Source organism: Trichoplusia ni, chromosome 3 (assembly GCF_003590095.1).
Source record: "Trichoplusia ni isolate ovarian cell line Hi5 chromosome 3, tn1, whole genome shotgun sequence".
NCBI lineage: Eukaryota > Metazoa > Arthropoda > Insecta > Lepidoptera > Noctuidae > Trichoplusia > Trichoplusia ni.
In genome coordinates this window covers 17414799-17428849 of record NC_039480.1, presented here as the reverse complement: position 1 = coordinate 17428849, position 14051 = coordinate 17414799, and the positions used below count along the sequence as shown (strand labels likewise).

The 14051-nt window shown below is 34.2% G+C and overlaps 1 protein-coding gene across 1 annotated transcript in view; it reads left to right on the top strand.

The window, feature by feature from the left end:
* LOC113492211 (probable chitinase 10) overlaps positions 1–14051 on the top strand; it is an 85840-nt gene that overhangs the window by 46002 nt on the left and 25787 nt on the right. Inside the window, exons 2-4 of the mRNA XM_026869577.1 lie at positions 3140–3221; positions 10616–10818; positions 12234–12471. Coding sequence (XP_026725378.1) covers positions 3140–3221; positions 10616–10818; positions 12234–12471 — 523 coding nt within the window. The remainder of the gene's footprint in view (positions 1–3139; positions 3222–10615; positions 10819–12233; positions 12472–14051) is intronic.

Sequence of the window (14051 nt, the reverse complement as noted above, 5' to 3'; positions counted from 1 at the left end):
CCGCTAGCAACAGCTAGTTAAGTATAAATCTCTAGCAAAGTTTATAGAACACCGATTTCTCAGAAATCCACTCACATTGGATTCGAATAAATAATATTGTTCCAGTAAATTTGTTTTCTTAGAAATAATGAGGTTGCTACGATTGAAGGTGAATTACAGTTCTTTGAGAATAAACTTGTTTACATACATCCCCGATGGAGTTTGAAAAGTTGGAATATAAGTGCTTAATATAGGTAAAATAGGATTCTTCTGAAGAAGTCGAGGCAGCAAAGAATAATATTTATAGTTACAGAAATTCTTGTTGCCCAAAATTATAAAGTGTTTTTTAAAAACAAAAACATTAATTCTTTAACGAATTCTGAGAAAAGTATTATAATGTGTAAAATGTTTCAAATTTCATTGAAAGTGGTCCAGCCGTTTTGTGCGTGATGATGTAACAAACATACATAGACAATGTCGCATTTATAATATTAGTGTGACTTACACATCTACATCAATTAAAACACCAAGTCCCAATATAATATAAGTTAAATACCTTCCACACACTGAAAACGTAATTAATTTCAACGTACATTATCTCAAAGATTATCTAATGTAAGTTTAATCAGAAGAAATAATATTCTAACTTTATTATCACTTATTATTTAATGATCAAACTAGGCACCGTTTAATTTGTATTGAATGGTGTTGTTTTATAACTGGTGACCATTACAAGTCCGGTTTTTAATGTCAGTCATTTAGAACTTGTAATAAGACTTGTATCAACTAACAATAATAGGCTTTATGATAAGGAAAATTATCTTTATTCAATAAAGACTTATTTTGAACATTCGAAGCTAAGCAAAAACCATTTAGGTAAAGGTAAGCTTTGGATTTCTGGATTCTCTCGATCGATCTCGATTTTATTTTTAAGAAACGTTCAGTGAACCTAAACTAAAATTAATGATAATGAAAAGGCACTAGCACAAAATTGCTTTCACATAAGCAAATTCTGTCTTAACATTATTCTGCATATGAGACAACTGTTGAGACAACTTGTTAAATAAGAAGCCAATACAATTTACAGCACTTGCCAACCGCTTTCTGAAAATCGAATCAACGTAATATCCTGCTCAAAATCCTGATCACGATTGATTAGTTGATCACAGGAAAACACCTATGACATAAATTTTAATAGTTGATGTTCAATCATTCTGATTGATCCACTTTTTAAAAATAGGGACAATATTTTTAACGCAGATTAAAAATAAATCTTTTAACATATCTGTTCTGTCGCAAAATAATAAATGTCGAACGAATGGAACAGGAAGGCTTAAGCTTAAAGCACTAATTTAGGTTGCCATGGAAACAGCATCGTGTCCAGAGAACAAAGGGGATTACCGACAGAGCTTACATTGCGTATTGACTCAGTCCTTTGTATGATCTGGTTTTAACCAAATGATACATTGTTACTCTTGTTAGTGACGCACTCAGACTGGAAATTTAATCCAATGCAACGATGGAATATTTTATTTTCGTAGGTAAAATTCAAAATTTATAAATTATGACTTAAGAGTATTTTTTTTATGATCTACGTTAATTTTCATGTATTTGTGCACTATAAAATATATTCTAGTAAATTGGGATGTGGAAGTTAGATTTATCCAAGTATCAAGTTCAATCCGGTGAAACTGGAATCTGACTCGAAAATGGCTTGGGAAAAAGCAGAAATAAAAAAAAGCTTTGGTAAATTAGTACCTATTCCTATTGTTACCGAACAAAAACGTGTCCTGAAAGTTTTCGAACATTTTAATAATGTTAAAAAGCTATCATATATTATGCCTACATATGCAAAACAACAAGATATCTTGCTAAACATATTCAGAATTGACGATGACATTCTAAAAAACCTTGCATCTGAAAAGAAAGTCCATGTAAAATCAAATATCACGTTGAGACTGCACGATAACATCTACTTCTGATACCAAATCAATATGAAAGCCAGGCACTGCATATTTCATACAACTATGTTGTATGTAGGTATTCGTCTTATAATCTCAATACTGGGGTCGGTTCTCCCTGCTGCATTATTCATGGCTGTGACGTGTTGACGGCCGACTGAAACTGTAATCTTGAAGAGGAGATGGGCCCTGAAAGTAGCGAATAGCGGAAATATTGAGGCAAATTTCTTTAATTTGAACTGCGCCAAAACTGGTGGTCGGATGATCAAGGCTAAACCAGAAGACAATATGCCTAGCGGTGTTCCTAGTTCCACTAGACGACTTTATCGGATAAAAGTCTCCAAGTTCCCTACCCAGTTGTTTCCATGCTAAATTTTTACCAAAATTCGTCTCCTGTATAGTGTAAAAACTATAACATTTTCCTTGAATGATAACAATTTAATTAATACTGAACTAAGGTCATATGATATGCCTAGTATTATTAAAGGATCCAATGCTTTGGTCACGCGTAGTTATCGGGATTGCCCGAGTTTCGGATGCAACCGGAGTCCTTGATTCGCTCCGGGGTCGTGGCCCAAAACTAGTCAGGCAATTTAATAATGAATCATTCTCACGATAGTACTGAACCATATATCGCCCAAAATTTGGCATATTACTTGGTGAAGGATTGGTGAGACGTATAAAAGTATTAAAGACTTTTTCACAAAACATTTCAAGATGGAATAACGCTTTTTGTATGGCCCCAAGGTCCTGACGCGAGCCACTTACGAAAATATTAAAGCGAAGAGTGACAAGATGTATGGAAATATTATTTTTATTTAAACAACGGCTCACGTACAAAGACTTTGTTGAGAAACACTGGATTGGCCTTGGGTTTTGATATTAGATTTTCTGTTTCCAAGAACAATCTATGCTAAGTATTATAGAATTCGTTTTTAAAATCATTTTATATTTTCTGATTTAAAACATTTAGGAGATCTGTTCTTATTTTATTGAAGGTCGCCAAAACTATTGATTTTGTGACTACTTTTCTTTACGATTTAATGTACATTTTCCACAGTTGAGAAGGAAATGGATTCTGTATCGAAATAATTAATTTCATTTTAATCGGATTCCTTCCTACAGCAGCTCCTACGTTTTAATTACATTTCTTCCGCATCTTAAAGCAATATTTCAATGTTTTCCTTTATTTGTTGCAGTGGCCACCAAGATTGCTTCGGTGGACGTTCACAATCCTGCTGATAGCAGCCATCCTTGCTCCAACATCGAGCTCCACCAGCAGTAAGTATACCAAAGTGGACTTTGTAATGAAAGCTCTAAGATCATTTTTACTTTGGCTGAAAATGAGGATTATGGATTCCTGGAAACTAATTGTTTACCAACAAGAACTGTGTTCATTAATCAATTAGGGAAATTAGCAAAGAGTTTTTAGTGCTAACATAGTATTTAATTATGGTTAATAGCCGTAACTTGATGCATGTAACTTTATTAACGTTAGCGGAAATGACCGAGCATGTTTTGAAGAATTTTGTAAGGAAATAGTTCAGAACAACTTTCTCCTTATAAGTAGATAACTACGAAAAAAAACCTTTCGAAGAAATTCTGATTAGCTGGTAATTTTGTGTGGTACCTAAAACCATTCTCTTTCGTCAGTGATTTTTTTCAATTAAACGTTATATTATGCTTCTATATCTAAAGTGTTTGATCGGAGTAGGTTAAAGCTAGTTAATATTTTAGATTTCTTGTGTAATTTCACGTTCGTCCTGAATTGTGTAGCATATTATGAACTGCAAAAACTCAATGCCGCTGAATTTAGTTGCCTTGCAACAAATTTATTCAGACTAGCTTTAAAACATATATCAGAATCTTCAACTTTGAACCTAGATGCTCTAACTTATCTAAATACAAGAAATAGTTTCTAGAATTCAGTATAGTCTAAATTATTCACATATCCCCCCCCCCTCCCATATGACCTCTCATCTTGTAGTTAGCATACCAGACCGAACTGAATGCAAATAAGATCCGAAACCTCATGTTTGATCAAATTTGTATGCAAATGAGTATTTATTCGATTTTGTTAATCCATTAAAACTTTGGTTGAACTAAGATTCAACGTCTGTTCATTTGATAGCTAGTGGTTTTCTTGTTTGTTTCCATTGCTTAATGTAATTAATGCATGCATTCTGATGCGAAACCAGTAATTTTAATTTTGCTAAGAATTTTAGTACGAATGGATGTTTTATTTTGGGTCTATACAATGTTCAACAGCAGTTTGAACCACATCAATCACGCACATCTATACAAAAAGCAGTATGCACTGGCAGCTGAACAAAAACACATCGACGTTCCAATTCCAAAAAGTCCATCCAATATTTTCCCGAACTGCAGAAGAAACAAACAAAAATGGCGTTCAAAGGCTTCCAAATATGAAGCGATTCGTTTTTCAAAAATAACTTTAACGGACAGACAGCCATTGAGCTTTTAGTGTTGTACATGTCAACTGTATGTATAGATGTGTTTCTACATTTGACGTGTTCCAAGCGATTTGTTTGAGTCAAAGTTATTGTTATGCGTGTGCTCCCTGACAGGTCCTGTATGACCGTGGTCCACTGTGATTTATTGCTGATAATCCAGCAATTTATTTGCCCGAAAAACGTTTTTTACGCGGTTGATTTAGGGTGGACCTAGCCAATGGCGACTATCACTACAGAACAGATGAATTTTACAACAACCTAAGTAAAGGCTTTAAAAATATATTTTGGATTATTGACATTAACAACGGTTCAGAAGCATCTTACTTTCGTTTGCTTATTAGATTCTATAAGCCATTTTTATCACTAACTAGCTTTCCCGGCAGACTTCGTACCGCCTTAGAGTCGATGATAATATTGCTGATTGTTTTTAAGTAATCATTTTAAGTTGTATATAGGTTGTAAATAAGAAACACATGATTTACTAATATTGCCGATTGAATTAGTTTTTTATGCTAATAGCGTCTCTTCAGCAAGATCGCAACCACCTTCATATACATCTACTGCAACTTAGAGCCAAACTCATGGGTGCTGCCAAGTTTAGTTTATTTCTTTCTAGTTTATTTTTGATTTTGACTACCATTCCCCGATTTAATGGTACCACCTTCATGTATTACTACTGCTACCTGCTCTACTGGTAATCTCCTCATGACTGCTACCTACTCTAAGGTCCCACCCTACTCTCACGCGTACAGTACCTGCTACCCAGCTACAACCCTCATGAAATACTACTATCTGATCTCCTGGTACCATCCTAATCAGCTACGGCTACGTGCTCTCCTGGTACCGCCCTCGTGCCCCCAGCTACAACCCTCATGAAATACTACTATCTGATCTCCTGGTATCACCCTATGGACAACAAAAGTTTGACATGTAATAAACAAATCAGCATTTATTGAAATGAAAGTATTCATTACACATATCGAGTTTTCATTGTTTTTAAGATGTATTCTGCTATTCGGGACGGAAACAAATCCAACAAATCCAAAACCATGGCAATCGGTCCAGCCGTTCTCGAGTTATAAGTGGTGTAACTAACACGACTTCCTTTTATATATATAGATGATTTAATCTGAATGATGATTTAATTTAGTTAAGTAGCTTTTGATTAAACTGAATTGGTTTACTTGTAAAAACGAATGATATTTTTTATTTAAAATTTAAATCTTGGGTTCCACGTGAAACTTTTCCACCTGATTACTACACACGGCATAATAACTAATTACCTTGTGTATATATTATTTGTAATTAAATTTGTTTAATAAGTAAACCCATTACTTGCATACATTCAACCGCGCATACAAAAATATGATCGCCGTCCGTATTAATTACATGCCGATTGTTTTAATTACCAGTATGCCTTGGAAATAGGCAAGAAAGGAAGTAGTGAGTTAATTGCCTGCTTTAGTGCGTGATATCTTAGCTAAATGTGTGTTAAATACTTCTAGACGTAATGGTTTATTATGTGTTATGTGAATTTTGAGCGGTTAATTAGATGAGTTAGTGTGGAAACTTATGATTTTCATTGTTATTGTAGCACGAAAAATCACCTATCATGAATTTTTCGATGTATAGTTATATCATATACCTATGCTTAGAATGTGGAAAATGCATCAAATAATATGTATCACCGAACTTCTTCATACAAAAAGTCTTTAAGTACCTCGGTGAAAATTTAGCTTAAAATTGCTTGATGAGATCACTGCAACTGAGATTTAGTTAACGGGGCATAACGATAATGTCACGCTCATCAACTAAAATGAAAAGTTTGATATAAACCTCTTTAGTACTGCTAATTTATAAATGAAAAATTTGTCCTCTTGTTCAGCATCCAGCCACAATAACAGGGTAGACGACTCTCCAACTCTTTGGTGAAATTAAAATATAGTCGAAATACATTTTCAAAGCTCGGAATATCCTTAGCATTCTATCCCACAAGATTTATATATTTCATGAATGAGCGAACGTGTTTGCCTTCTGATTCCTAAAATGTGCGTGATAGCTTTAAACTGTACGCGTGCGGAATTCATCTGCTGTTGATTTTTTCATGCAAATCCTTTTCATGTTTATAGAGGGTAAATAGCGGGGGTGGTTTATTAATCGTATCGCGTCAACGTGTCCGTTTTGTGTTGGTTTTATTTATGGTTAAAATGTATTTTGTAGGACACCGCAGTTTTTGCTTGGGTAGGCAGAGTCGTCAATTACTAATGTAGGTACTAATCCCACCAAAAACATTAAATGTAAAAAAATGCCAAGTCTCTCGATGCAGTCTTTCCATCGTAAAAAGTTTTGAGATCTCATAGAAGCCAAGTCCTATTCAAAATATTTTGTAGTTATAAATCAACATTTAGTAATTGTATCAATAGTTTTCTTTATATTATAATTATAGTGACTTGGCAATGAGCACAAGAAGAAACAAATAAAACGGCATATTTGTAGGAGTTGAAAGTTACACACACCGCATGCGTAAACATTAATATCACAAAATTAATTTTCTTTTGGTTTATCCGTGTCGTCCCAACCGAATTTCGGCAACGGCAGTCAGTCTTAGTGTACTCTCGATTCATTTACTTTCATAAAGCGATGGCCCGTAAGGTATTCTTAATTATTGTATTGGAGCATGTAGTCGGTAGTGACCATCATGATTCACACATAACAAATAATCTGATCACTGGTCTCGTCAGTAACATTTGCACATAATTCCAGGCATCAAGCAGCTTTTAATTTGTGCTCATTGCCAAGTCACTATAATTATAATATAAAGAAAACTATTGATACAATTACTAAATGTTGATTTATAACTACAAAATATTTTGAATAGGACTTGGCTTCTATGAGATCTCAAAACTTTTTACGATGGAAAGACTGCATCGAGAGACTTGGCATTTTTTTACATTTAATGTTTTTGGTGGGATCTCATTTATTTTTTGTAAGTGTATTTCTTTCTTTTTTTTTAGGTGTCATAATTTCTAGGACTTCAGCTACTGCTTTGCTTAGAACCCATTCTCTATCTCTATCTCTTTTGTTTCTTCTCTGAGACTTCGTTACTTCTAATGTAAACAAGCTTAAACTTATATATATATGCATATATATATCTACTAACTTACAAACTATAGCTAAACTAAACTAAATAACACGTAAAGTTCTCCGAATATCAATTATCACTACAATATTTTTTAGTTTCGAAATGGTTTTTCATAGACAGGTGGCGCTATCAAATGAAAATTATCGAATTATTCTGAAGTACTACTTAGACTGCGCTTTGTAACGAAACCATAGCGCGATTCAGACACGTACAACGCCATCTATCGAGCGCGCATACAATATTTATCGCAATACAATGGAGTTTTAGCTTTATTAATTTAATGAATTATGAATTTTATGTATTAATTTGTATTAATGATAGTCTGTGTATTACATTTATATTATTCTTTTCTATTCTATGTATGTATTCATCCAATTGAATAGGTACTTAAACAACGAACAAAGTTAACAATGCAGTCAAAATCCATACATAATGTTCTTGCCAAACCGCATATATAAAATTGTTTTCTATGGCATATTATTTTTTAATGTTTTTATAATTTTTCCTTTATATGTGGCTAAGGACCTATCTTGGTGCAAAATTTGAAGTTTCTAAGTCTGCTAGAAGTACCTTAGATTTTTGATGATCTGTCAGTGAGTCAGTGAGTGACAAAATGGTGTAACTTTGATCGACCGTAACTCCTAAACCATTAATTCAATTGGCATGTAATTTCGAACTTAAGCTTGTTCTAATGCCTACTATTATTCCCCGAAAAGCTAAACTCCTAGCTTTGTCCACGTCGAAGATACAGGGGGGGCGAAACAGCCGCGAATCGCTTCGAGAAAAGATGGTACGGCCGTGCCCGTTTTGCTCGAGACTTGGCAGGGGCACTGCCGTGCCCTCAGATACTTGTAATATTGAAAAAAATGTACGCTATGAAAATTTCGATAAATTAACAATTAATTATTGTTTTTTTTAGTTAACGCAACTGGTTTATTTCTTTACATAATTAAAGCAGTATGTTGCTAGTACATAAACAAACACGAATGGTCCCAGAAAATAAAATATAAATATACGAATTACGAATTAAGGTAAATGTCAAATGTATGTCTTTCAAAGACAGTCATAAAGAAAGGAATTTGAACGTAGGAATCTAAAATATTCATAACGTTAAAACACCGCCATTTCCAAACATCCTTATCCTCGCTAAGTAACATTACAAACGTCCAAGGACAAAGCTCACGTCTCCCAAAACAAACGCTATGGCTAAACTCATACATTAAAACAGTTCCTTTTGTGTCGGGAAATTTACTTTAAACCATAGCAAAATTGTACCCTAACCTTTCACTCATAAGGTGTAAATTCAAATGTATTCTAACTCTACAATTTACAATGTCCCTTATGGGCGTTTGAAATTGAAATTCAAAGTGTACACCAAGTTTATTACTCGGAACATATTGGAAAAATGGGTTTGTAAAAATGTCTCTAGATACCTTTCCTTAAATAACTGTTTTGTTGTACTACTATTTTATTTGCTCGATTTACAACGCCATCTATTGGTGTAGAACGAGTATTTTTTCCATGATTTTAAAATGAAGAATATATTTTTCTTTTGAAATTTACTAATGATAATGATATGATATGGGAGCCAACGGATGGACGGCGTCGTCGTGGGCGACCTAGGAAGCGGTGGCGAGACGATCTTAACGCTTACCGCGCAGGCTGGTTCCATGTGGCCCAGAATAGAGAGTCGTGGAAGGATTTGGGGGAGGCCTTTGCCCAGCAGTGGGACACAGTGGGCTAGAGAAAAAAAATAAAAAATGATATGATATGATTTTCTCATAGTCTTACAAATTGAACATTAATTTGGTAACAACTGGTCCTTCAACAAATATTTTTCATTCATCTCACCGCTCACAAAGGTCTCTTTATCACCGCCACAAACTCTCGTACTACGCCTAATTTAACTTAAAAACATCCGACAAAATATAATTAAAATTACGTGTCACAGAGTTCTACTCACCCAAGAGAACATAACAAGCGTGAAGATACAGATTACTAAAGATAGCTTGTAACTAACACTTAGGTTAAGTTAACGCAACACGGCTTGGCTTTGAAGGTAAATGGAATGGAAAAATTAGGCGTTAGAACACTCTTTGATGTCAAGACTGAGGATAGGTTTAGAAAAATTACTTCCCGGATATTAAGGGTGATTCTAGAAAAGGCTGGATCGCTTATCTTGTGGATATTTCGTGGCAATATAACACGACAGTTAATTAAGAGGCTTCGTACTCGATACATATGGCAACAGATTGGACTTTCCTTGATTTTTTTATTTTTTGCTTCTACGTAGCAGAATACGCTTTTTGGGTTGTTTTTTGTTAAGAGAAATTAAAAGACGCTTTGTGGCTACGTTTGGCAATATACACAACCCCCTATTTCGCTCTTTTTTCGATACTCCGAATAGCTTAAGAGTTTTAGATAAATATTAGAATTGAAACTTAAATATCCTATCATGCAAACCTTTAAACTGAAAATTCAGTCATACCAACAGTCTTGATCTCACAAGCAAAGTCATCTAATACCATATTGTTCTGATGCTACAGAATACTCAATGCAATTACAGTAGATATGTTTTCAAATTGACGTGTCATGATGTCTTCCTCTAGAAACGTGGCTAGAATACTAATAGTCACTTATGTATACTTCTTTTTGTAGCGAAGTCTGTTAGATAAGGGTATCCTCTTTTCCCACGAGTATATTGTGCGACGTGACGTAGTTCCTGAACTGTTTACTGATATCTACTGCAAGTTACCGAATATCGAGAGATACAGAAAATATTGTGACGTCATGCTTTTGTTTTTACAAGGAGAGTTTAGAGAATCGATAGAATCTTTAAGGGATTTGCGAAGAAATGCTTCTTAAAAAATCCCACGTACAATGAGTAAATTTTGAAGGCAAGGTCAAGTCAAGGCCTATTAATAATTTCCTGTTAAAAACTGAATACAATTTTCTGTTACAATATATGAATCAAATATTCCGTACATACAATCATGACTTACCATAGTACTTTTACTAAGATTATGGTCAAATCATTAACACCAACTTTCCTTTCACAGCCGTCCGCAGAAGACTTCGCAAGCCCAGCAAAGTATCCACCTCGGTAACATCCAGCGTATCCAGATCCTCGGACCAGATCATATCAGCTAGTGTCAACAGGCCTAAGATCCGTGGACGGCCCAACATCGCCAGCAGGAAATCTTCCGCTGCTATTGACAACTCTGTGACCACAGACACACATAAAGACAAAGATGGATATAAGGTTAGTACTACTTTAATAGAAGAAAGAAATTCATAGATTTTAAAAAGCATTAAGTTTCTCAAATATCGATTTTAATTATAAGAATATTAGTACAGTTATAATTATTTATAAATCTTATCTTATCTTCGCCAGTTGCACAATCACAGCCATTGCGAGTGAAAAAATCTCGTTATAAAAATTGTAAATTTCGGTGTTTTAATGCAAAATCAGGTTAGACCACAAAATAATTTCATAGAAGTTATTAATATGAACCTTTACAACCATTAATAGAACATCATCAATCATATTTGATAAAAAAGTAATAGTATCGCTTTCCGATCAGTCATTATAATAAAATTAAAAATCATTTAGAAAGTTAATGTTTTCTCAAGCAATAAAAATATAACTAAAGTCATTAAATTGACATCGATAGTCAAATGTAGTACTTCCCGCAAATAGTAATGACAGGAAAAGACGGTGGACCCAGCATTGAGCCTTGTAAGAACCATGAGAAATACACTTGAATTAGTTACTAGACAAAAGATTTTCTACCTTATTATAATGGAATAGAGGCGACCATTATTATTTAAACCAAGCAATTCATAACTTGGCCGAGTAATGTACAACGCGGATATGAGTGAGATTTTCGAACGCAAATGTGAAGTTGTTAGCCTTCGAAATGAGTGTGCTTAAGTAGAGTTTTTGAGCAATCGTTAACTTTATAAGTATAAGAATAAAGGTCAAAATGAATATTCGAATTGCGTTTTAGAATTTTAATCTTTTGCAAATATCTTCGAGATAAGTCTTGAATTTTGAAATTATTAACGTTTACCAATAGCAGTTCTTATCACAAGACCATAAGGTTTGAATTCAAGTACGCCAGATAGAAAACTTTCATGTTAAATGTACCAGTGTTTTTAAGCTATACGAGAGTGGGTTATAAAACTGAGTGCTTGAACGCAAACTTTGTTAAAGAATATGAATCTAGAAAATATACGTTTAATATTGTTGGTGTAAGGGGCACTAAACCCTTGGGGATAATTGTGCGCAATAAAAGCGCAGTAAAATGAGAATTTTCTAGAAACAGCTCAGAATAATGAAACAATAAGAATGCCTACATTACTTGGTCTAATGTAAGTATTCAACTTTATGTGTACGACTATTTTCAGTCGCAGAATAATTTACTAGAGTGCAACATTTTTCGAACGTAAAACATGGATAGTGAAAATATGTTTATACATAAAATATTATGATGTATGGACATATTTTCGCTTGCAGAATACTGTATAGTTCACTTATAAACGATGGCTCACGATAAAATAACTATTTTACATAGGTATCTATATAGAAAGGTACTTAAAAAACATTTAAATATTAGAAGACGATAATGAGCCACTAAGCAAAGAAAACTCATCAACTCTTCATTGTTTCTTTAGATTGTTTGCTACTACACCAACTGGTCTCAATACCGTACGAAGATCGGCAAGTTCACTCCTGAGGACATCCAGCCAGATCTGTGCACCCACATCATCTTCGCTTTCGGCTGGCTGAAGAAAGGAAAGCTCAGCTCTTTCGAGTCCAATGACGAGACCAAGGATGGGAAGACTGGATTGTATGACAGAATCAATTCGTTGAAGAAGGCTAACCCTAAGTTGAAGACTTTATTGGCTATTGGTGAGTAAAGTGAAATTATCGTTATTATGATGTTGAATAAATAGCTTGAGTTTTGGCAGGAAAACAATTAGAAGTTTCGCAGGCCATTGATAGACATAGGCCTCCCAAAGTTACGCCACAATACTTTATGTAGTTTGGCACTTATATGTATTTCGTTCAAAAACTACGTTTAAATGAAACGTCTATGAAAACCAAGTCAAATTCAAATTTCTATGTTCTTTTGATAAAAAGTACCATGAAGATTCTTAATAATGTTAGAACTGTGACTTGGGTAGGTATTTAACATAGAAAATTATATACCTACCCAAATTGAGATTCAAAACCAACGACATAACACAACACCAAAGCAACTAAAAGCAAATACAACTAATATATTAAAATTCCTTTGAAACGACATAACAAAAGATACAAATAGCAATACAAAATAACAAGCGAACACTAGCACAACTTTCGCTCAATCATCATTCTGCCGAGGTACTAATGGATTTGCCGCAATGCTTTAATTGACGCACAATAATGCGATGCTCGATTGCAATTCGAAATTAAGCGTGATACGGTTTAAAACATTGAGGTCGATTGAGTTTATTGAGCAGAAATAAATAAATGAGGTTTTAATATAGGCATGTACTTTATAGGCTGTTTTGATTGGAGTTTTTATGTCTTTGAGTTCTTGTTGTATCAAGGTGCTTTTCATTGCTCGACTTTAGATTTAGTATTTAGTATATTGAAATTGATTATAAAATGGTTGATATATTATTGCATTTCCTACATTCCGGGCACTGTAAGATGGAGAAAACCGGTGAAGTGTGAGTCCTACGCGCGAGGTTTCCGTAAATAGGACAAAGAAAAACCTATTTGCAAACAAAAACGATATATGACCACGGCAACCATCGTATTTAACCTTAATTTTGATTCTGAATATTTGTTTTTATAGCAGCAATAGTAATAAGTCATCTGCAACAAATTTTAACTGTCCAGCTATCACATTTCATGGGATCCTTCTGGTGACAGGTGGACATATAGCCACAGCAATTGCGTTACGTTTTTACCCTTCTGGTACAATAAATGCGAAAGTAACTCTGTCTGTCTGTCTGTTACGCCTTCACGTCTAAACTACTAAAATGATTTTAATTAAATTTGGTATAGAGATTGAGTTGCCCTTGAGAAAGAACATAAGATAGTTTTTATCCCGGACTTTTGAAGAGTTCTCTTGGAAACGCGATATAACCGACCTCGACGCGGGCGAAGCCGCGGGCGAAAAGCTAGTCATGTATAAAAGAAAGCAGTAGGCTGTTTAATGGGAAGGTTAATTAAAATGTAACATTTCTTAAAAACAAGTGTTCGTAATTTTTTCCATGTTATTATGATAGTCTAAAACCCATACGTCACCATATACATAATCGATAGTTACATAAGACGGACCAATCAATCAGTGGTTCATTGAACCTGTTTCTGCAACAGATATAATTATAAATAACATGACTCAGATACTTTCATGGCAACACCACTTTCTAATTACAAAAAGCTTTTACGCTTTTTAAATGTTCTGTTTTCGTACAGTTGATTTATTGTAATAACTA